Source organism: Malus domestica, chromosome 08 (genome assembly GCF_042453785.1).
Source record: "Malus domestica chromosome 08, GDT2T_hap1".
Classification (NCBI taxonomy): Eukaryota; Viridiplantae; Streptophyta; class Magnoliopsida; order Rosales; family Rosaceae; genus Malus; species Malus domestica.
In genome coordinates, this window is record NC_091668.1 from 860,938 (window position 1) to 885,709 (window position 24,772).

Here is a 24,772-nt window from a genome sequence, read left to right on the forward strand (position 1 = left end):
AGAAACGTTGTTGATGCACAAAATCTGGTTGAAATCGATTGCGAGAACTGATATATAGTTTTTCGTGAAAATTGTAAAGTGTGGTAATTGATAGACAGAGATTGCGAAAATCACTTCTCAAACATTAATATTAAACACAGAAAAAGTGAATGATTAAGGTCATCTCATACATAACCATCCACATATTTGAATAATCAAAATTCAAAAAGCTTTATTATTTACATTATCCTCGTCCCATTATTGCTTCATATAGTGTCAAATTTAAATGATACAAAAATACATACAAAATGCTGAGTGACAAAGTGACATCAAATGGAAATAATACAAGCTTAGCAAAAACAAAAACTTTATTATCTTAGTACCAAATTAAGCAGTTAACATCATATAAATTATATATTGTATATTTTACATATGATGTGTATCACTACATTCCCCACAACAAACAAAAATGAATTTCGACCCTCCATTTAATATAAAGAATTGGATGACGAAAAACAATAAAAAATTTCAAAATGAGCCACAATAATTTTTCCATATATAATCCCTAAATTCTAATCTAATTACCTAATAATCCAATAATCTAATCTAATCTAACCTCCGTACAACTTGCCAATTGGATTTTAGAAGCTGACGGGTGGGTGTGGAGAAATTTTTTATTGTGATTGAAACACGGATGGTACACCACGTGTTTTTATATAAGTGGTGGAAAATTGCATTTTTTAATACATATATCTCACCATTTATATAACGACATGTAATATACCATGTATTCCGATCATATTGAAAAATCTCTAGTAGATGGGCTTTTCCCATCACATGACTCTAATCCACGTAACCACGGCCATCCATGTGGGTCCACCTCCCAAAAATCACATGGGCAGAAAAGAAAAAAGTTGAAAGGTCCACCATCCTAAATTGGGCCCATGTTATTGAATCACATGGCCCAACCAACAGCAACTCAGTTAGAACAAGAGCTGCCATAGCAGAGCGATGACGCCGACCGCACTCATTACACGTGGTTCGAACGTGTGAATGGACGCGGCCGAAAATGAATCGTACGAGCCGCCATCGTACTCCATTGTGTTGTTTATCTCCTGCGGCGAGGTTGAGGTGGTTGTCGACGGCGGTGTAGTTGTCGGCTGCGGCTGTGTGTTGTCCTGTGACGCTTTCTGGCTGTAAAATTGCACAACATTCAGTCAGTACAATTACCGTTACAAAATTAAATACCATGAAAAATGTAAATTATGGACCGTTGCAAAAATAATGTGATGAGTTTTGGAGTGTGTGCTGAGTTTTAATTAGTTAAAGAAAGGGAATCGGATCTCTAGATTCCGAAAAGAGCATTGGGATCTGCGTTGTGCTCCGGCATCGGAGACCGCATGTGGAATGCTAAATGGAGTGAGGATCTCGCCGGATTCTTTTTGTGAAGATCTCCGAGATCCTTAAATTACATCCGTTTATCGTACATTGTGCAGTCAGAAATTATTGTAAATTTTTTTATTTAAAATTGAATATAAACAGTACCTAACGAAAATTGACCACACTATATATAATGAACAAATGTGATTGAAAGATCCTCAGGATCTTCATAAAAAGAATTCGACGAGGATCCTCTCTCTTCTAAATGGACCAGCCTGGAATTCTATAAGTGCACCACTCTACCACTTTATTTGAAAAGACCGTTTTGACCTTCATTTGTTTAATCCATTTGGTGGCTGGCACACATTCATAAATTATTAATGCTACGTAAACTCTTTGTAGATTTTCTGTCACCTTATGTTTTTAGCACAATATTTTAAAATATTGATATTGAATTCGACGTTAAAATGTGAAGTGACAGAGTTCTTATACCATCTTGTGAGGTGACGAACAAATTTTAAGATTAGTTTTGACTTTTACAATTGAATTGCCACACTATCATGCTAAAAAAAAAATCAAGAGAAAGACTTCCATGAAACATGCATGCGACGATGACAATATATTTAGCTAATCAGTTAAAATGCATGATAATGTGTAATTGAAAGCGTCGGCGGGAGAGCCGTCGTCTGTTAGCGCCCATCACTGACAATGACTAGTGACCTTTCGGATATTCCGTTGAGTTAAACCGACTTAACGGAAAAAACCTAGCACCAGGAAGTAAATGAGTGAAAAAATTTCACCCCTAACGGCTTCATACGAAGCTAATCGGGAGGACGAAACTACCCTTACAACGGTCGAAAAAGGAGGGAAGCAGAATGTAAAGGATAATTCCGGAAATTTACCTGGTACTGGGCGATGGGCAGAAGATGATGGTGTAGTCGCCGCCGGCGCATGTGAATGTGCTGGTCTTGTCGTCGTAAGCGTAACTGTATGCCTGCGGGCACGCGCTCTTGAAAATCTGAGAGTATTGAGAGGGCTTGCAAGTGTCGGGTGAACCGTAGGCTCCGCTGCAACAGTACTGCGGCTGGCCGAACGCCTCGCACGCGCTCTTGCACGCGACTCCTGCAGCTCCGTCGGCACCGGTGACCTTGAGGTCGGAAGGGCAGATGGTGTTGAGGTCGGTAACGCAGCCGGTCTTAGTACAGTTGGTCCCAGTGCCGCCATTGGGGACCACCAGCATAGGGAGGTTGTACCCGTCCACGAGGCTGACGTCGAAGAAATCAAGCCCGCCGGAGCCGTCGAGTGTGAATTCAGCGAGAGTGGCGGGCGGGGCGGCTCCGTTGCCTGAGCATTCTAATTTTCCTGAGCCACAGTCCGCGGTGAGGCAGGAGAATTTGCCGGCGGAGTCGTGGGAGCAGAGGGTTCGGCCCCAGAAGCGGCCGCCCCACGAGGCTGGGGCGGAGATTGTTTTCGTTTCGCCCTTTGCGAGGGCGAAGCCGGTGGTCGGAAGAGGTGAGATCCCGGCGTTGGTGAGAATGCCCGGCCACACTGTGTAGTCGCACTTGTTCTCCATTGTGAATGTCCTTGAAACAACACCTGCATGTTAATAAAACAGAGCAAAATTAGTACACAAATTAACAAAATTGGACCCAGAATTGTAAGAAAGCTGTGGAATTTAATTTGGATTAGAGATTATTACCAGATGTTTGTAGCCCCATGATGGTTAACAGAGAAATTAACAATGATGGTAATCGAGCCATGGATTCAAAGCTGGGATTTGGAGAGAGAACAGAGGAGAGGGTGTGCGGGATTTTCTGAAAAGGTGGGAGGGCAGAGTATTTATAGAAGAATAGGGGAGAGGAAGAGTTGAAAGCTTGTAACTTTGCGTCTTCCATTCCATGTTGCGTAAGGAAAGTTTTTCACGTTTTACTTTCTGCCAGTTTTTTATTTTTGTTTCCATGAATCAGTTGGAAAATCAATTTTAATTAGGGATATACATTGAAAAGGGCAAGTCTTTCTCTCAAGTAAAACAGAGGGCAACTAATCCAAATGACTTGATGCATGGTTTATTTTGCCACACTTTTCTCAAAGGGTATACATTTTTCTCTTCCAACTTACCTCCAACTAGTTTTGTTTCCTGTTCCTCTGAAAAAGTGATTGTTACGTTTCTGTTTTCTCATTCCGCACTTCTTCTTTAATTTATGTCCATTGATTTTCTTTTGATTTTTTTTTCTCTTAAAAGGGAGATCAGTCGATGGTTTCACTACAACAGTCCACCCTCTTGGGGCTCGGGAATACTCACAAAGGCATTTCAGCCTCTTCTAGCCAGCATCATGTGATTTACCAACATTAGGAATCAAACATATTACTTGATATGTTGGCTTGTAATTTGTCTCCAACCGCTGGACCACTCCGAGATGGTTATTTTTTTTAATTCGTTGAATGCAAAAGAGAGGAAAGAATGGAAGAGTTCGAGAAAACTAAAGCTTATGGTTTATATTTTAATAATAGTACACAAGATAATATGGATCAAGGAAAGTGAATTTTAGGTGACAGGCAGGTGTGATGAACTCTATTGATATGTCAATTTTATTACTATTAATTTCATAGGTTGTTCTACCATACTCTTGTACTAGAATTTCTTAGGTTCGTACAACGATAAAACTTATGCAACATGCAAAATAATCCATGATAAAGTATTAAAAATCTACATAAATGTTCATTTGCACCAAATCAAGCGCAAAATTCTTCATGTAACTGGTTAATTCTCACTTTCTATCTATGTCGCACATCACGCCTGATATAAAAGATAATCAAGTGCAGAATTATTACATTTATTCATTAGTCACGCTCCAAATAGATAAAAAGAGATATATATATAACTGGAATATGAAACAGTAGTCGATAATTAGATCTTGGTAGATTCCCATTTTACCTTTCTAGAATCTCACGATTAGCAACATAAGATGGCTACAAAATAAAAGATTATAGTGTTTTTTTACTTCTAGAATCCCATGATTAGCAACATATAGCCTCTGGAATTTTCGTTTCAAACGTACACGATGATTTCCCAGATTTTGGCAAACACACAGTATTTGTGTAAACGCATTGTATTGTATGAGAGTTTTTTTTTTTTTTTTTTTCTATATCTTACATACGGAATAGAACACCACATGACATTATACAAATAGAAAAACATTTAAAAAAAATTTCTGCAATTGTATGATAACACGTGATATAATATCCAACCCATCTTTCGAACACACTGGAAAAAATTCTCTTATCGTATGTTGATGGAAATTGAAGTTTGTCAAGAGATAGCGACTGCCACGAGCAGAAGTAGCAGCCTCGTCGGGCAGAGTCAAATATATAAAACCTGGGCGGTTGGCATTCGGAGAATCGCTGCAGACAGTCGTTTCTGGCTAGCTTTTTATTTAATTAACGCATGTTTCTTATGGTTCCCGCACTTGGGAAATAAACTTGGGCGTATCGCTCAAATCGTTCGACCGGTACTGGGTTAATCTTAATTCATAAGGATAATTAAGGTCAATATTGTCTCACCACAATACCTAGTTGGCTATCTGTCTGTTATATATATAACAAATGGGCCAACGGCGTCGATTTGCAATAAAGAGACGCATTAAAGGGTTAGCTTCATCTTCCCTTAAACTGTTCTACAAACGAGAAATTTTTTATTGTGATCGGAATACGAGGGATACACTACGTGTTTTTATATAATTAATAGAAAATTTTACTTTTTAAGTTATTAACTTTTTAACACACATATCCCAAAATTTGTATAGTGACACATAATGTACCATCCCATGTACTGATCACACTGAAAAATCTCTCTTACAAAACCTATATATATATATATATATATATAATTGTTGAACTACCACAATAATTTTGAAAGAATTGGATACTATTCCCCAGAAAATATCTTACAAGAAAGCAACTGCATGCTCAGATTCATTGGTTTTTGTTGATCATTTTACTCATAAACATAATGGTTTTTTAGTCAAAATGATTTTTAAGATTGACATAACTCCTATTTGGTTTTTGACATTGAAAATCGAGAGAAGTGATCCTTAAGTTTATCCATCAGAAATTATTTTGATCATTCTATGAGAAATCTGTTAATATCCTCGTGAAGTAAAAGGGTTAGTTTGACAAAAGGGTGATATTGTCCACACATTCCTCTTAATTTTTGGTTGTTAGATCAAATGAATTGAAGAAGATTAAAGAACAAAAATTAATAAGAGTTATGTGGGAGATGAAAATGCATGTGTGGATAGCACACTCTTGGCAAAAATACTCTTAAAAAGGTAATAATGTGGTTGTTCACGTGATAATTTAATGAGAATATTGACATATTTATAACGAAATAACCAAAATAATTTACAGTGGACAAATTCAATGATCACTTTTAACAATTTTCATTATCAGAGACCAAAATGAGAAGTTGTGCCATTATCCAAGATCATTTTGACTAAAAAACGTAAACTCAATTAAAATGATTAAAACCATTAATCACCATCAGAGGCATTAGCCACCTTAGACCGAAACAGTTGAAGATAGTGGTATTCAGGTTTTACAATCCTTCGACTTATCGGCCGTGGTGTCAACCTCAGTCATGGCAGCCATTATTCAACGCCGGAGACCGTAGACAACGAGACACTTGGGTTTTAAGTGTCGAAGTAACATAAGTGTATTGAATTGAGAATTTGAGAGACTTTAATAGATTTTTATAGAGTTTAATTGATTTGTAGATATTTCATATAAAATTTTGATTCAATTCCCTCAAAATCTCATGAGGAGACGTGAGATTTGTGGATGCTTAAAATACACTACGAAATCTCTCTAATTCCCTCTAATTCCTCAACTTTATCAAATTCTTTAAAATCAATTTCTAATTGAATACATCTGGAATGTTATAAACTTCTTTAAAATCTTAATTGAATACACATGGATTTCTAAGGATTTTAATAAATTATCTTAAAACTCTAATTGAATACCCCTTGAATTTATGGAATCACCTAAAATTCTGATTGAATACCCTTATATTCATTAAAACAACTAAAATCTCTAAAAATCCCAATTGAATACACCCCCTAAGTTAATCGATCAATTTATTAATTTAAATTATCCTTTTAATTTAGCATGCCTACTTTGATTCTTGAATAGTTTGTCCTATTTCCTTGAGCACTTCCGTCCTTGACTGTAATTTGATGTTAAGAGGGTTGCATAATTATTATGCTTGAATATTATGTTATTTAAATCCTACTATTTGTCTTGTATAGGTAGAGTGTCTTACTCTTGAACAATTAATTTGTTAATTTATTATTATTATTATTTTTTAAATGGGGACCAGCTGGCGACTTTACTACAGCAGTCCACCCTTACGGGGGCCAAGAAGACTAATAGATGCATTTCAACCTTCCATAGCCATCATCCTCTGATTCATAGATCTAAGAATTGAATCGAGAACGTGCCGTGTAAAATACAGACCTATAATTCATTCTCAACCACTGAGCCAACCATGGTATTTTGTTAATCTAGTTTAGTGTGGCAGAATTATCACAAATGAATGCATTAGGCTTATCTCATCTACTTGTCCCCTTACACTAACACCTCCACACATGCCGCTCTATTTTCATGCTCGAGTATTCTGGGGTCAACAATTATTAATAATGTTCAACATGTGTTTAGGGAGAGCTGAGCTTCTGGGTTTATCACGGCTACTTGCTTGCATCCTTCATTGTAGTCGCATAAAAATCATAGAGGACTTTGTATATACTACTCAAGACATTGTGGCAACTTTTCGAACGAATGACACAAACAATATTTTATTAATTTGAAATACCGTCAAAATAAAACTCACGTACACTCTAATGCTACGGCATGGTTTGACATGCTTTATCGTCTCTGTTGTCTATAGCAGTCTCAATAAACGATTCACTAGCGGTGGATGCTCCCAAGTGCTAACTGCCAAATCCCCTTATCATTGTGGTCCAATTAACAGGAAATTTATCCAACTCCCCATATGGTGGTGGTCCAATTAATAGGAGATTTTCAGTGTCCTCGAAACATAAATACAAAATCCATATAATGTTATGTAATTAGAGCAAACATTTGAAAAAACAAGATTTTTTTTATTTACTTAATAATATATATCGTATCGTTCTATATTTCCAGCACATTAAATTTTTGTTCCCGTCCATGCCCAATTGCCCATATCGAGGAGATTTAAGGACCACAACACTAATTTCGTCAAAAAGCAGCCCTCATTTATTGTTATGAAATAAAAGTAGCTACTAATACAGCTAACATCCGACCGCTCCTTTCCTTGTAAACAGGAAGTTTCCTGACGATATTTTCTCCGACCAAATAAAATATCTTCTTTTGCTCTTATCACAACAGAAAAATATCTCCTTTTGCCTTTCTACAAGAGCACGAAGATTCTGCATGTTCAACCCAACTTCTGGTAAGTATGTGATTCAAAGTGATGCGACAAAAACATATGCATGATTGTGTAACACTGATGATATCGTAAATTGCCTCCAAGATTGTTAGAGATACGCTACCACAAGATTCAATCAATACAAATACCAGCGTACAACTGATGATATCGTAAATTGCCTCCAAGATTGTTAGAGATACGCTACCACAAGATTCAATCAATACAAATACCAGCGTACAACTGATGATATCGTAAATTGCCTCCAAGATTGTTAGAGATACGCTACCACAAGATTCAATCAATACAAATACCAGCGTACAACTGATGATATCGTAAATTGCCTCCAAGATTGTTAGAGATACGCTACCACAAGATTCAATCAATACAAATACCAGCGTACAACTGATGATATCGTAAATTGCCTCCAAGATTGTTAGAGATACGCTACCACAAGATTCAATCAATACAAATACCAGCGTACAACTGATGATATCGTAAATTGCCTCCAAGATTGTTAGAGATACGCTACCACAAGATTCAATCAATACAAATACCAGCTTCCACCGGTTGCTACAATTTTGGAGAACATTTCTCCCAGCTGATTGATCAAACGTGCTTTACAGCAACGTCACCATTTGCGTGGATGCCCCTTCACATCAAATAATAAATGAAATGAAAAAGCAAGCCAATTTGATCACTCAAAACAACGTTATTGTGTCTGAAGCGTGACAAGTCAGTTGTTGTCATTAGCTTGCATTCTATAGTGTGTGTATCTATCTGTCCTTCTGGCCGAGTAATATGTTTTCGTCCTATTTTCTATCCCCTTCCCCTCCCCTCCTGGTCCCATTCGATGGATCTTTGGCCAGACAGCCACATGGTGCGCGGGAGTTTGCACGGAATAACTCTTCCTAAGCCAGGTCCTATACGATGTAATCTAATTGAGAGAACACAGGGCAAATGGACCGACTTTTAAAAATAAATCATGAATTTCAACCCTCCGGTTTTCAGTACAAGCCCGCTAGAACGATTTTATTTCATTTCCCTGCGGGTGATAGTCAGTCCAAGCTTTGGTTTGGTATGATTTAAACCCAAATCCTATGCTTCAACATTTAACACAGAACTCCCTTTACACTTCTTTTTTTCCGTCTTCTGTTGCAACAATTCAACTAGTAAAACTGAGGCTACAAAGCGGAGCCGGTCTGGATTAGGCCTAAAAGTTCATTGTTCAGACGATTAAATCATACTGGACAACGACAACAAAACCACGCGGAGTAACAGGACTATAGGATGTGCATACACTTAAGATTAGACAAACGTAACCTAGTCATGCCAATGGGATGAACACCCTGGGTCAACTGCCAGAAAATGATTTTGTACAACTTAAATGGAAGATACTCGACAACACAGTTTGCACCAAAGCCCGTATAACCTATGAATTTCAACTCCTTTGCCCATGGTGGCTAACTACAATCTAGAAATACTTGGTGTGTACTGAATTACTAACCAACTTGGACTACTAAAAAAGAACTACGTTGTTATCGAGACCAGACAACATGAATCTATGCAAGAAAACAAAAATTGCACCTTACAACCAAGAGAACAAAAACTGCATTCTTTAAGAAATATTATGTAATGACACATAAATAATGATGGAAACTAAAATATCATATATCAATCTCTAGGCTACGTTTAGCAAGGGAACGAAGGAACCTGGTGAGTGCCTTTTTAGCACTCGCTCTCACTGCATCAATCTTTCCCGTATTTTCCTCCAAATCAACCTTCTGTTCCAATCTAGAATGCACACTTCGGACAAGTTTCCATAGTTCCTGTCAAGTGAAGCTAGCATTAGCAACACAGAGCAACAAACAGAACACTATGCACCCTTACGATAACGGAACAATTGGCATGAGAGTTAATCAACTGACTCAAGTGAATATAAACTGGCTGGGCTTCTACATAATCTGGTGGTTCAAGTGAATCCAACTCCATAACCAGCCCTCGCGAAGGACTTTTTATCAGGAAATCAACAGTGTCACTTAATCAGACCATCCCACTCCATTAAGGATGTGGCGGAAAAACAGAAGTACAAGTGACCGAGGCAGCAAAGGAACTGAAAACCTTTTACACTTAGGAAGCATGTTATGACTGTTTAAACACATTATTTGACATTAAAGACACTGATGTTGCGATGGCATTCAACTTACCTGACGGTCAAAATCAACACTCGAAATTGAATATACTTCATTGGTGATCTTAATGTCCTTACTGATCAGACCATCAAACCATCTGGTTGCGTCATCAACGTGAGAACCCTGCATTTGATGCTCAAGTAATCAGACGAAATATGTCCATAAACAGCTTACCAAATTTCAGCAATCTTTCTTGCACAATTTCAAACAAAGTAAATGTAACATACCTCTTCTTCCTCCTCAAAATCAGTTTCTTCCGCTTCTTCTTCGTTGGCAACATCATGAACCCCCAATGTCTCCGGACCTAATAAAGCTTGCAGCTTACTTTCGTCGCTATCCTTTGTAGCCTGAATCAAAGCATCCATCAAGTCGGCCTCCACATCCCGCAGCAGTTTCCCTTAACACGAATTGAAAGTACTTTGTAAGATAAGATCACAAATTCACTAGGCATACACAAATGTAAGAAATGATTGAACTAAACAGATTCCAGGCAGGGCACAAAGCTGTTGCATCACATACCAACATAATTGAACTGCCTTCGCTTCCCTTCTCGAACATCCGGTCCTAGTTTCTGCGGCATTAACACAAACACCTTAGCTGCAACAGCTGAAATCAGTAGCTAACACTCGTTTCAAAAGAAAAGAATAAACTAACCAAGCACCTTCACTAGGATCACAGCATCCAACACGTCTTGGTCCAGAGAAGCCACTCTGCATCCCCATCAAATTAAAATCCATAATTCGAAATAACTAAATTTACAGGGACTTTTTTCAAAAGTTGAAGTTTTAGGGGGTGAACCTGACAATGCGTTTGATTTGAGGGGTGGTGGAGGAGGCTAGGTCCATAGCCCAACAGACGGCGCGGCGGGCGTCGCGCTTCAATTCATTGCGGCTCTTGTACGTGACTGCATCCGAATCCGAACCTGAACCCGAACTGGCGGTGTTGGCGTCTTTTGTAATCGGACTGTCTGAGCCCGCGTAATAGTTTATGGACGCCGCGAGTGGCCAGGTGGACGGTGGTCAAAGACGGACGACGGGAGTTGGTTCTGGTGGTGACCGGAAGTAAGGGGGAGAAGATAAGGTGGTGGAAGGCGGCGTTTGAGCAGCAATGCTGCTGCCACATCGGCCATTGCCTAAGAAGCCGTCCCGCGTGAGCAGCCATCGCCTCTCTTTCCCTCTCGCTGGTGATTTGCTATACCACGTGCAACACATTTTATCTTCCTTGTCTTAAAAAATAAATAAATGAGCTAAGGCCCAGGCCCATTATTAAAGACTTCAAACGGCCTGCAGTTGAACTGGGTCCCCCTAAGACTCAGCACATGAGTAAAATGTTTTTTGACATCAGAAAGCATTTTGGATGTTCGAGATTTGTCGATAGATGCTAACAACTTCATATGCATGTTCTCAAAATTTACGTTGAGTTGAGGAATGAGGTCAAAATTTATCGACAAATACCCAAACACTTTCGTTGCAGGTAGTCAAAATCTATCAACATACGATTGAGGCATGCTACCTAGATTTTCAATAGGTAATGCTAGGTTTGCGAATGTAGTATAAAATTTGGTTTCTGTATCATTATCCTTTGTCAATGGCCTCCCGGCTGCATTTTGACTAAATCCGTAGTAGTGGATTCAATGGCTTTTCACCATCTCTAAGAGCCCCAACAACAAGTAGTAGAGCTTGATTGGACATTGTTGAGCAAAAATTGTACACAATATGTAAACAAATAATTCACTTGACACAATTTCACCCTCGTTCATTTTTTCCGAATAGGGTTTTATTAATTTGAGTTCGACCCATTATAGACTATGTGTCTATTAATTACAATCATTCATTAAAAGGAAAAACCCTTTGATTCCAATATGAATAAATCATAATTTGGGGATTTTGGTGTTTGATTTTGCGACTGAACCTAGGTCGAACCCTAGATTGCCTACGTACCCTCGTTGAGGGATCAAGTCACTCATAGTTCTTTATGTATTTTTTGGGGTTTGATGCCTTGTGCAGTTTTGGCTCGTGCAAGCAATGAGCGTTTGATGCCTTGTGCAATTTAGGCTCTTGCAGGCGAGAACTTTGAGCCATTGGAGCATTACACAGCTTTGTGCCATTTGAGACTTGTCGTGGCTTCGTGCTATTTGGGATTTGATAGGGCTTCGTGCCATTTGGGATTTGATATGGCTTTGAGCCATTTAAATTTTGACATGGATTCATGCCATTTGAGATTTTTCTTCGGCTTTGTGTCATTTGGGATTTGATACGGCTTGGTGCCTTTTGAAACTTGACGTGGCTTCGTGCAATTTGAATTTGGAGTGACTTTGTGTCATTTGAATCTTGACGTGGCTTTGTACCATTTGGGATTTGAATAATTAATAGGCAAATGACCCATTAATTAGAATTTGAGTATGACATTGATTTCGAATGAATTTGGCTCAAACGAATTTGGAATTTGAGTGAATGGGTGGGTGACCCATTGAAGAATTTTCGTGGTTTTGTACCACTAGAATTTGGTTTATTCAATTAGCCCCATGATTTGGAGGCGAGCAGCAGATATTTTGATGTAGTCTAGAATTAGACTAAATATTTAGCATGGTGCATTTGGTGGTTTTAGATATGCTCCATTTTTCGCAAAAGAATTGAATATTTTGATTGCCACGTCACATTCACTTGATTTTTTTAAAGGGAACTTGATGGTGCACTTGTCTTGCTGCACTTCTTTTCTCCATTTTTTTTATGTTTGGTGTCGATGACATAGGGTTGTCCATTTTTTCTTGGGAGTTTTAACAAAAAGCTCACAGTGCTGTTCATTTTAACGAAAAACCACATTTTTACACTAAAAAGTCAAACCTGCTACTATTCACTTTACTCTTTATTTTGTCTTTATCATTAAAACTCAAAGTTTTCAAGCACTTTTTATTAGTTTTCTTTTTTTTCTTCCTGCTTTTCTCTGTCATGGGACCTCTGTCAGCTTGTCTCCATGCATGTCACTTTGTTGTTTGCCATCCTTGCACAACAGCACAAGTCCCTGCTTTCATATTGTTTAATGGAAATACAAAAGCAAGTGGCAGAACTCCTCCTCTTTTATCAATGTCTTTATGCATTTATAGAAAGCTTTGCTCTTGCACTTTTGACATTAAGCTTTTATGCAAACAGTGATATATTTGCTTTGGTTTGGTGAAGCCTTCAACTTACTGTCCCCGATACTTTGGAGGTGCAGACTTCAGAGTAGCAAAAGCTTATTGCCTCTCTTCTTTCTTCACTCTTTGTTAGCAAGGAAATTGCCTTCCTTTCCATTATCAATTTGGACAACAGCTGTTACATGGCACACTTTGCACGTTATGAGGGACAGACAGTGGGGACGAGTTACTTTCTTTGTCTTCATCCGCTGCAGGTTCATGCTTATTGTTGTTGCAGTGTTTAAAATCTTCAAATTTAGGAAGACGGAGAGTTGGGGCTGCTGCAATGTTGCCGTTTTCTTGTTGGCTGAGAAGCGAGCTACATGCTAGATTCTCTGATTGGCAAATGGCTTTGGGATCGACGCGGGAGGTTAGGCACGAAGCAGGTGGCTGGGCAACGGAGAGTATGGACTTAGATTTGATTGGAACTTCACAGGGTGGTTTAGACCACCTCAAAGAAATTCATGGGACTAACGGCAGCGACAAGGAGCTAGGTTGTGGTCAAGGTGGAAGACCGCAGAAGGCTTCTTTCTCGAGATGGAGCATGGACGATGAAGAGCATCAATCACTCAAATTTGATTGGAACTTAACAGGGTGGTTTAGACCACCCATAATAAATTCATGGACTAACAGTAGCGACAAGGAGTGGAGAGCTTATGGCCATAGAGCTTCGTCTCAAGCTCCGTCGGGTGGTCTGGACCACTTAAAAATTTACGGCAACCGCCTCCGTTTTTGCTCGGGGCAATGAGAGAGGTTAAAAAAGCAAATTGCTTCTTTTTCTTTCTTTCTGCAAAGTAGAGAGAAACAAAACAAAACACAAAGGAAAGATTGACCTAAAAAATGGATTTATACATTTTGAGTCCTTGCTTTTCCTTTTTGTCATCCACCTCTCCTCTGTACTTTTTTGTTCCCTCACTTAGAGTTCTTCGTCTTCATTTATGACTGAGAGAGATGTAAACTTTATGTGGTTATATAATTAAAACACAAACAAGGAGTTGGCTGACCTAATCGTGAAGCAATAGCCATTGGATACCAAGGGGAATGATGTAGGATGCGGTAACACCAAAGTCTTTTACAAAGCACCTAGGCGGATACAACTACTTTATGGGAAGCGTTTGTTGTGTATCTAGGGTTTGCAGGGACCTTAGTATTTATATTGGCTAAGGTATTAAGGTTCCGTCCATAAAGGAATCCCAAATCCTACTTTTTTAGCCTATCGGTTAGGTATCATAATCACATAAAATCAAGGATTTCATCAATCTTACTTGTATTACAAGACACCTAATATAAGATTGATATCTTTAGGAAATCAAATTACAATATCTACATTAGTCTCCAATATTACATTCCTATTATATGTTGTAGACCATTTAAAGTTGATTTACATCAGAATAAATCCAACAAGAGATTCTTGCTCGCTTCTCACTTCCTCCGCACTTTGTCTTCTGCAAACCTTCTTGAGTTTCAGCAGAGTTTTGGTTCTCCTTTCGCTGCTTCTCTCTACTATCTCTCAGCCGTTTGCCCTCTCTCCCTTTGCTTCGGCTTAATGCCTTTTATAGGCAAAATGTGGAAACGGAAGTTGTGGTTAGTGGGTGAGTGCTACCACGTACTCTGCACATTGGGATACCCGTAGAAAACCACCCACGTCTCCAATTGTGAAGTGATGCTATTATCCCTTATATATATAGGAAATAAACAACCTCCATATTGTTTTCACTCCTTAAAAATAGGCACTTGCAATCCCCACATATCTCCACATCTACTCCACTTCTTTTATATTTTTACTTTGTGAAAATATATGGTTCAACAGACATAAAGGGGATTCCGCTTCACTGTTCATGAAGCAATATATATATATATATATACTTGCATCTTTGTATTGATTGTTTCTTATCAAGTATTAATCAGATGATGCTCTTAATTCTATTTTTGAGCCAAAAAATACAAAAGTACTAAATTTTACACGATTATTATGTGGTCATAAAATGGTAAATACGAGATCACTATCATATCCCACCCCAAATATAATTGTTATGAAACTCGTCACGCATGAACATATATGTTATATACATAAGCTAATTTGGACACATGCCGAAAATTCTTGATCCGAACCAGAAAATAACTAAAAAGGCACACACATCGACACACGCACACCAGAATGGAATGGAATATACGGCGCTCCACAGTGAGTTATATATACATAATTTATATGATTAAAAATTTAATAAAATAAGATCAATAAAATTAAGGGTTAGAAATATTATTTTAATTTTTTTGTGGTGTCAAAAGCCCATGGGAAACGACATTTTTGCCGACTACAATCGTTTAGTAGTATTAGTCAATTTAATTAATAATAAACATTAAAAGGTCAATTAATTTATCTTTCAATTCAACTAAAAAATTTCATAAAAAATGAGATCGACCGAGATGACCAACACACTGTGTGTAAATATAAAAGATTTAAAAAAAAATCTCTACTAATTAATAAAACACTCATTGTCAACCAAAATTCTATGAAACTACCAGTTTAACATTCTAATTAAAACAAAACATTAAAAGGTCAATTAATTTCTCTTTCAATTCAACTAAAAATTTTCATAAAAAATGAGATGGACCGAGATAACCAACACAATGTGTGTAAATATAAAAGATTTAAAAAAAATCTCCACTAATTAATAAAACACTCATTGTCAACCAAAATTCTTTGAAATTACCAGTTTAACATTCTAATTAAAACAAAACATGAATAAGAAATATAGAGTAGAAATGTAATTTCACACAACCAGATTTTTTTTTTCCGAAGGCGGGAGAGAAGAGTAGAGGAAAATGGAAGAGGAATACGTGAAAGCTTTTTACTCCATGCTGCGTTGGTCAATAATTCGATTAGCAACATCAGATCCCCATTTGACCTTCTAGAATCTCATCATTAGCAACATAAGATGGCAACAAAACGGAATATTGGAATATTAGAATATTAGATCCCCATTTGACCTTCTAGAATCTCATTATTGGTTATGCATGTAATAGCAAAGTATATAAATTTTATGATTTGAAAAATCGTGTCATAATTGAGTCACTTGATGTTGCTTTTTATAAGAATAAGTTTCCTTTTAATCTTTGAAATAGTGAAGGTTCTAATTATTCCAGAATTTATGAACCTATTGTAGAACATAATGAATCTGTATTAGAACATATGTGAAACCCCGCCCTAAATTAATTGTAATTTCATATTAACAGGAATTATGAGATTACCATTTTACCTCCCTATCCATCACCCTATCCGGATCCCACTTCCCTTTTTAGATTTTATGTTATTATTTTATAACACTCACACTCTCTCTCTCTCTCTCTCTGTCTCTCTCTCTCTCCCTCCCTCCTTACCACGTGGCACCACCTCCACCTCCTATCTCCCTCTCTCTTCTTATCTCCTCTTCCCTGAGTCACTCTCTCTCGCGCACACTCTCTCTCCCTCTCCCCGAACCTACACACACCCACACACCCGAGACAACGACGGTCGACGACACCACCCTCCACACTGTGTGTAAATATAAAAGATTTTAAAAAAAATATGAAAGAGAGAAGCAGAAATGTGGAAATTTTTTTATAAATTAGGAACTCTATATGCTGTGATGATATGTGAATGAAGGAAGAAACGAAACATCCAATTTTTTCTGTGTAAATTACTTTAATACCAATGATTTATTTTATAATAATTGCAATGAATGAGTGTAATAATTTTTTTTTTATATAAAAGGGACAACTAATGGCAATCCATGATTATCTATCGCTTTCAAAGGCCAAGAATAAATAGTATAAACAAACAAGAATATCTTCAAAAAATGGAAATAAGTTTCAAGCGCGAAAGACATATTTTCTTTTGCCATTGTTGTATTACCAAAATATAAAAAATTCAGAACTCTTTTTAAGCTCATTTAAAATTGTTTTTAAAATAACTGAAAACGCATTTTATTAAAATGTTTTTGTAGCTCATCTAGTAAACATGCAAGTGCATTCTAAAAAGCGAAACTCAAAAACTTTTTTCAAAAAAAAAAACCCCTCTAAACATGCCAAAAAAAAAAAATTAGAAGTCGTTATCCTTTAGCTGTTTGGATATTTAGGGTCACTATTATTCTACTCCACTTCTTTTATATTTTTACTTTGTGAAAATATATGGTTCAACAGGTCATATAAAGGGGATTCAGCTTCACTGTTCATGAAGCGAGATATATATATAGTGACTTGCGTCTTTATATTGATTGTTTCGTATAATGTATTTAGGGAGAAAAATCAACAACCTTCATATTGTTTTCACTCCTTAAAAATAGGCACTTGCAATCCCCACATATCTCCACATCTACTTCACTTCTTTTATATTTTTATTTATTTATTTTTACTTTGTGAAAATATATGGTTCAACAGACATGAAGGTACCATGTATTTAGGGATTTAAAATCAACAGCCTCCATATTATTTTCACTCCTTAAAAATAGGCACTTGCAATCCCCACATATCTCCACGTCTACTCCACTTCTTTTATATTTTTATTTATTTATTTATTTTTACTTTGTGAAAATATATGGTTCAACTAACATAAAGGGGATTCAGCTTCAGTGTTCATGAAGTGATGTGTGTGTGTATATATATATATACATACACACTAGCCTCTCCGCGTGCACTAATGTGCGTGCGAGAGGCATTTTTGCATAAAGTAATGATTTAAATGTTATTTATGCAATTGTCAAACAACATGGGATTTTGGATGCAAGTTCCTACCTAAAGTCCATGAACAATAGTAAGTAGATGTAAATAAAAAAAGAGTAGATGAAAACATTAAGTACTCGCCCAAACTACTATAAAAAACAGTAAGTAGACATGCCAACGGAAGAGCTGACACCTATACAAAGGTGTTCGTACTATAAAAAGGTAGTATTTTGTATGTTCCTACCTTTTTATGCGAGAGGTATTTTTTTATCACGGGTGCTACGCGTTGTGTCTTAAAATAAAATATATCATACATTGAAAATAAAAGGAAATAAAACATAATTAACACGAATGTAAAATGCATGAGAAAAAAAAAGGACTTTGCACGTACGAAAGCACGTTAGAAAAGGCTAGTAATGAATAAAGAAAGAAATACAGCAAGGAACCAAGATACTTCATATGTATCATCTTTTCCTTGCCATTTATCTTATTAAAATTTGCTAAAAATGAGTTGATACGTTTGTGGCTTCATAGTATAATATATACTATTTTTTCCTGACATATATGTTACACTTTCCCATTCCACCTGCAAATTGCTTTGTCAATTCAATAGCGCCACAACACTAATGCTTGTTTCCATAACTGCAAACGGAGTTTTTGAATGAGAATATGAGTTGAGGTGTAAATTGCATTATAGTATGTAGTAATTAAAATGTACATACATTGACAAAAAATAAGAAAAAAAAATAGTCATATCCAAAGGAAAATGGATCATTTGTAGCTTTCTTCACAGTTTTTTTTCTTATGGGATTTTTCTTGTATTGTCTTTGCAAGCATGGAACTGACAACATTGTATACGTGTTATTATTCTCAATAGAATGCAAATTTCATTCAACTTGGAGAAATACTATTTGAGCAGCCAACCTTAAATCCTGCTCCACTACACTCATTTATGTATGACCAAATCACTTGTCATAGATATTGCATTGCATTTTAAACATTTGTACATAATATTTTAATTGGTATTGACAATGAAATAAAAACATTAGAGATGACCACCTCAATTATTCTAAAATCTTGAATTAACATAAAGCAATGATACAATTAGAGTACCGATTGTTAGGCATTTAGAAGAAAAATAATAAAAATGAATCATTCCAAACACCAACAAAACGGAAAAGAGAACCGAAAAAATGTCCTAAATCTTCAAGTTCCTCAGCCAAGCAATCCTTATGCAGTATCGCAAGTCAAAAGTTTTTTACGCCTACATAGAATTTTGTCCACAAACCATGTAATTCATATTGCATTCAAAAAAGGCTTTTTCATATAAAAAAAAGTACATAGCAAATAATATACAAATTTATAGCTAGAAAAATAGTGTGCACACTTACAATGGAGAACGTCTAAAATTGAACTAAGAGAAATTAAACTATCCAATTATTATTGCAAACAGGTTGGCAATCAGTATTAAGAAAAAGCTGCTTGACGGAAGACAATGATCTTTGTTCTTCAATCCAACAAGAAAATGAATAAAGTTTTAGACATAGCTTACCAAAGGAAAAAATGCAAAACAAAGAGTCATTTACTCGTCAACCTGTCACAAATTTGTGCACTTTTTTATTGTCTCCAAGTATATTTTGGCTCTCCCTCTAAATCGCTTTCTCTATCCCCATGTAGTTTATATTTAATTAATTCCTAATCACATTTGTTATATATAGTTTATACAAATTGGAATTTATAAAGACTTACAAATTACAATGCCAAGTTGTCGACATATATACTTGAGCATCTCTGATCTTCATACCAATCGTCTTTGTTTCGAAGTCTTAGTAATTTGCACACCACCGTCACCTCAGACCTTAATCGAAGACCGCGTCAAAAAAGAAGGGGCCGCGTTCCATCGTTAAGGGCCAGGGGAAAACAATTTTTGGTTACAAAGAAACCAATCAAACTTCATATCAACCGCATAAAACCCCATATAATATGCATATTGTTATTCAATAAATCCTGAACAAAGTGAATTAGGATTAAACAATTCGATGTTGAAGAAGCATCAAATGAGATAAGGTGGACCGGCACCTATAAATTACATTAAAAAAGAAGCATAGATGAAGAAACACCAAATTGCAAGGTGGACGAAGAAGCACATACAAAAAAAGAGGGGTACGTGAAGTTGAGTGGGCACACACACAGACACGCACACCAGAGTGGAATGGAATATACGGCGCTCCACAGTCCACAGTGAGTTATATATACATAATTCATATGATTAAAAATTTAATAAAATAAGATCAATAAAATTAAGGGTTAGAAATATTATTGTGTGGTGTGGTGGTAACGTGGATTAGGCAGGCCAAGCCAGCCAATGAGCCGTCGTGCATATGACGAAAGTTGACATGAGCATGCAGCAGCCGCAGCAGCACCGCCAAATGAAGGACGTGTGCTACTTGACTCTTGACAGCGACCTCCCTTGGCCACTTCGAATTCGAAACCTCCAACAGTCACCAGCCACCGCACATATAATCTTAACTTTATTATTATTTGCTTACCCACTTGATACTTACAGCGATCAAATAAGCCACACTTTACAAAAAAAGTGAATTTGTATAAACAGACACTTGTTACAACTCAATTTACAAATTTTATTCCAAAAAGTCTTTAACACATACGATACCTGTTGTACGAGGTTAATGTAAGATGGTTATACGATATCGTCGAAAATTCTATAATTTACTTGTATGTGGGATGCACCAATGCATTAGTTAGATAGCTAAATTTACATTTGACAATCTCAATTCACCAATTGAAACAAGTTCTTCTTAATTAGTTTTGTGGTATATTTTGATTATGATGAGAAAGTAAGTCCATAGGGATATTTGTTTCTAAGGATCATGGTAACATCAAATAATTAAAAGAAAGAATAACCATGGAATGCCATGGATGACGCAAATGTGTCATAATGTCAACATAAGTTAGTTAGGGTTTATTACTGATGATAGGGTCATTGCAAACTCTAACATAATTAGTTTAGCCATCATGTATACTCACAGTCTGCAAACTATAATTATGAATACATCCCTGTGAAAATATAGAAACGTTGTTGATGCATAAAATCTGGTCGAAAGAAACTGCGATAATTAACATAATTTTTCATGAAAATATAAAATACGGTGATTGATAGAGAGAGACTGAGAAAATCACTTCTCAAATGTTAATAGTAAACACAGAGAAAGTGAATAATTAAGGACATCTCATGGTCAAAAAAGGAAAGTTGAAGGGTCGACGACCTAATTTGGGTTATGGACACACATGGGTCCACGTGTGAATGGACACGGCCGAAAATGAATCGTTTGAGCCGCATTTGTACTCCATTGTGTTGTTTATCTCCAGCAGCGAGGTTGAGGTGGTTGTCGACGGCGGTGTAGTTGTCTGCTGCGGCTGGGAGTTGTCCTGTGATGCTTTCTGGCTGTAAAATTGCACAATATTCACAGTCAGTACAATTACCGTTACAAAAATAAATACGATGCAAAAATAATGTGACGAGTTTTGGAGTGTGTGTTGAGCTTTAATTAATTAAGAAAGGGAATCGAATCTCTAGATTTCGAAAGAGCATCGGGATATGCGTTTTGCTCCGGCATCAGAGACAGCATGTAGAATTCTATGAGGAATGAGGACACTCTTCGGGAGGATTCTGGAGATTTTTAATTTGTATCCGTTTATCGTATATCGTGCGATTATAAATTATTTTAATATTTTTATTTAAAATTAAATATAAATAGTATTTAATGAAAACGATTTGAGGATCTTGGACTATCCTTATTCTTCTATAAGTGCACCACTTTACCACTTTATTTGAAAAGACCGTTTTTACCTCCATTTGTTTAATCTATTTGGTGGCTGACACAAAATTCTCTGCCACCTTTATAATATTAATATTAAATTTGAGAGGTGGCATAGTTCATATATCATCTTAAAAGAACGGGACTTGGATTGTCTGCCCTCCCATTTCGATGCTCTTTTCGTATCCTTCTGTTTTGTGTGGTCACGGTTAAGTCACGTTAATATTTTATATTATTTTTTATAAAAATAATAAAACAAAAAAAAATAGTAATATAAAATATTGACGTTGCTTAACGGTGATCACACAAACAAAAAAGCACGAAAAAGGCATCGAAATGGAAGAGTAGACAATCTACGTCCAAAAGAATGCCCGTAGCATTTCTCGATGAACTAATTTTAATATTTCTATGAAATATGCGTGCGGAGGTGACAATATATTTAGTTAATCAGTTAAAATGATAGGGTCGGCGGGAAAGGCGTCCTTTTTTACCGCCGTCCCCTTTTTAGTGCCCATCACTGATAATGACTAGTGACCCTTGGGATATTCCGTTGAGTTACGTAACGTTTCTATTGACAGGCTTTATACGAAGCTAATCGGAGGACGAAACTACCTTATGACGGTCGAAAAAGGAGGGAAGCAGAATGTAAGGGATAATTCCGCAGATTTACCTGGTGCTACGCGATGGGCAGAAGATGATGGTGTAGTCGCCACCGGCGCATGTGAAGGTGCTGGTCTTGTCGTCGTAAGCGTAACTGTATGCGCGCGGGCATGCGCTCTTGAAAATCTGAGAGTATTGAGAGGGCTTGCAAGTGTCGGGTGAACCGTAGGCGCCGCTACAACAGTACTGCGGCTTGCCGAACGCCTCGCACGCGCTCTTGCACGCGACTGCTTCAGCTCCGTCGGCACCGGTGACCTTGAGCTCGGAAGGGCAGCTGGCGTTGAGGTCGGTAACACAGCCGGTGTTCGTACACTTGGTCCCGGTTCCGCCATTGGGGACCACCAGCATAGGGAGGTTGTACCCGTCTACGAGGCTGACGTCGAAGAAATCAAGCCCGCCGGCGCCGTCGAGTGTGAATTCAGCGACAGTGGCGGGAGGGGCGGCTCCGTTGCCGGAGCATTCTAATTTTCCTGAGCCGCAGTCGGCGGTGAGGCAGGAGAATTTACCGGCGGAGTCGTGGGAGCAGAGAGTTCGGCCCCAGAAGCGGCCGCCCCACGAGGCTGGTGCGGAGATAGTTTTCGTTTCGCCCTTTTCGAGGGCGAAGCCGGTGGTCGGAAGAGGTGAGACGCCGGCGTTGGTGAGAATGCCCGGCCACACTGTGTAGTCGCACTTGTTCTCCATTGTGAATGTCCTTGAAACAACACCTGCATGTTAATAAAACAGAGCAAAATTCGTACACAAATTAACAAAATTGAACCCAGAATTATAATAAAGCTGGAAATTTAATAGGGATTAGAGATTATTACCTGATGTTTGTAGGCCGAGGATGGTTAACAGAGAAATTAACAATGATGGTAATCGAGCCATGGATTCAAAGCTGGGATTTGGAGAGAGAGAGACACAGAGAGAGAACAGAGGAGAGGGTGTGTGCGATTTTCTGAAAAGGTGGGAGGGAAGAGTATTTATAGAAGAAAAGGGAAGAAGAAGAGGTGAAAGCTTTTAACTTTGCGTCTCGCATTCCATGTTAAGGAAAGTTTTTCACTTTTTACTTTCTGCCAGTTTTTTTTTTTTGTTTCCAAGAATCAGTTGGAAAATCAATTAGTAGGGATAACGTTGAAAAGGGGCCGAACAGTTCTCCTCAAATTCCAAATAGTTTTTATCCAATTGGGGGTAATTCTACTCTACAACAAAATGAGTTAAAAGTTGATTTGGATAATTTTGAGAGAGATCCCGTGTTGGAGAAGTTATGTTTTTATTTAAATAATACTAGCATTTGACTACATACTTTGTGTGTATGAACACATTTTTTTAGAAAATAAGAAAGACAGAAAGAGAACATGGGAGAGTGAGAGGTTTTTGTTTTTGGTTTTTTTATTTTTTATTTTTTATATTTTAAATATTAGAGATAACATCACTGTAGGTGAGGTTTCAATAAAAACAGTAAAATTTGGACTTGTGAAATTACATAATTACCCATCATTTTTTGTGTGATAGAAGACTAAGTTATCTTTTCACTATTTTTTTATTGACAATGAGGGTTTCATTAATTAATATGTGTGCGTATATATATATGATTTGTTTTATTAGAATTAAATATATATATATATATATATATATATATATATATATATATATATATATAACTATCATTAGGAGTAATTTCCATTCGTAAATATATTGGAGACAGACGTGAGGAAGTTTCTTACTTACAAATTTGACAATGAGGGTTTCATTATTTTTTTATTGACAATGAGGGTTTCATTAATTAATATGTGTGCGTATATATATATGATTTGTTTTATTAGAATTAAATAAATAAATATATATATATATATATATATATATATATATATATAACTATCATTAGGAGTAATTTCCATTCGTAAATATATTGGAGACAGACGTGAGGAAGTTTCTTACTTACAAATTTGAGATGCCATATAGAGAAGAAGATCACGTCCACCTACATATATAATCTATCCGTTTTGATTTTTACGTTCTGGTTTATTCAGGATTTCTAGCATCTAATTCTTAATCCTTCAACATCTATTTCTTTACTTTGTATATAAATATAAGTCCCGAGTATCAATGTTCAATAGATATAGAGAATACTACAAGTTTATATGTAATTTTTGAAATTAAGTTTTTATAGCAACATATCGAAATGGTGCAAGTTCGAAGGTTCTTCCATTGTGCAAGGAAGAATCTTATCAGAAGAAAGTTATGAGCTGTTTTATCATGGAGACGACATGGTGTTTGTGAACTGTTTGCACACTTTGAGCAGAGCCACGAAATGTCTTAAAGAGAGCGACTTAGTCCGCGACTCATCCCAATAATTATTCATCACTCAAGACTTCTACATTTTCCAAGTAACTTCGTTCCTTTGTAT

The 24,772-nt window shown here is 36.9% G+C and overlaps 2 protein-coding genes across 4 annotated transcripts in view; both read right to left on the reverse strand.

The window, feature by feature from the left end:
- Positions 1-329: 329 nt before the first annotated feature.
- Positions 330-23,424, reverse strand: LOC103410424 (thaumatin-like protein 1b). Of its 3 annotated transcripts, none has more exons than XM_029106553.2 (3): positions 23,190-23,424; positions 22,394-23,087; positions 330-1,173 (listed from the first exon to the last, which is right to left on the reverse strand). In XM_029106553.2, the coding sequence occupies exons 1-3, from the start codon at positions 23,248-23,250 to the stop codon at positions 963-965; spliced, it is 966 nt and encodes a 321-aa protein (XP_028962386.2). In that variant the 5' UTR covers positions 23,251-23,424; the 3' UTR covers positions 330-962. The 3 variants fall into 3 exon arrangements, with proteins under 3 accessions (XP_028962386.2, XP_070683099.1, XP_008347349.3); XM_070826998.1 differs by lacking the exons at positions 22,394-23,087; positions 23,190-23,424 and adding exons at positions 2,262-2,955; positions 3,059-3,511; XM_008349127.4 differs by lacking the exon at positions 330-1,173 and adding an exon at positions 21,014-21,350.
- Positions 9,416-24,772, reverse strand: part of LOC103440326 (uncharacterized) — a 28,385-nt gene continuing 13,028 nt past the window's right edge. The window contains exon 6 of the mRNA XM_070827001.1: positions 9,416-9,648. Within this exon, the coding sequence (XP_070683102.1) occupies positions 9,487-9,648 (162 nt within the window). The 3' untranslated portion in view covers positions 9,416-9,486. The remainder of the gene's footprint in view (positions 9,649-24,772) is intronic.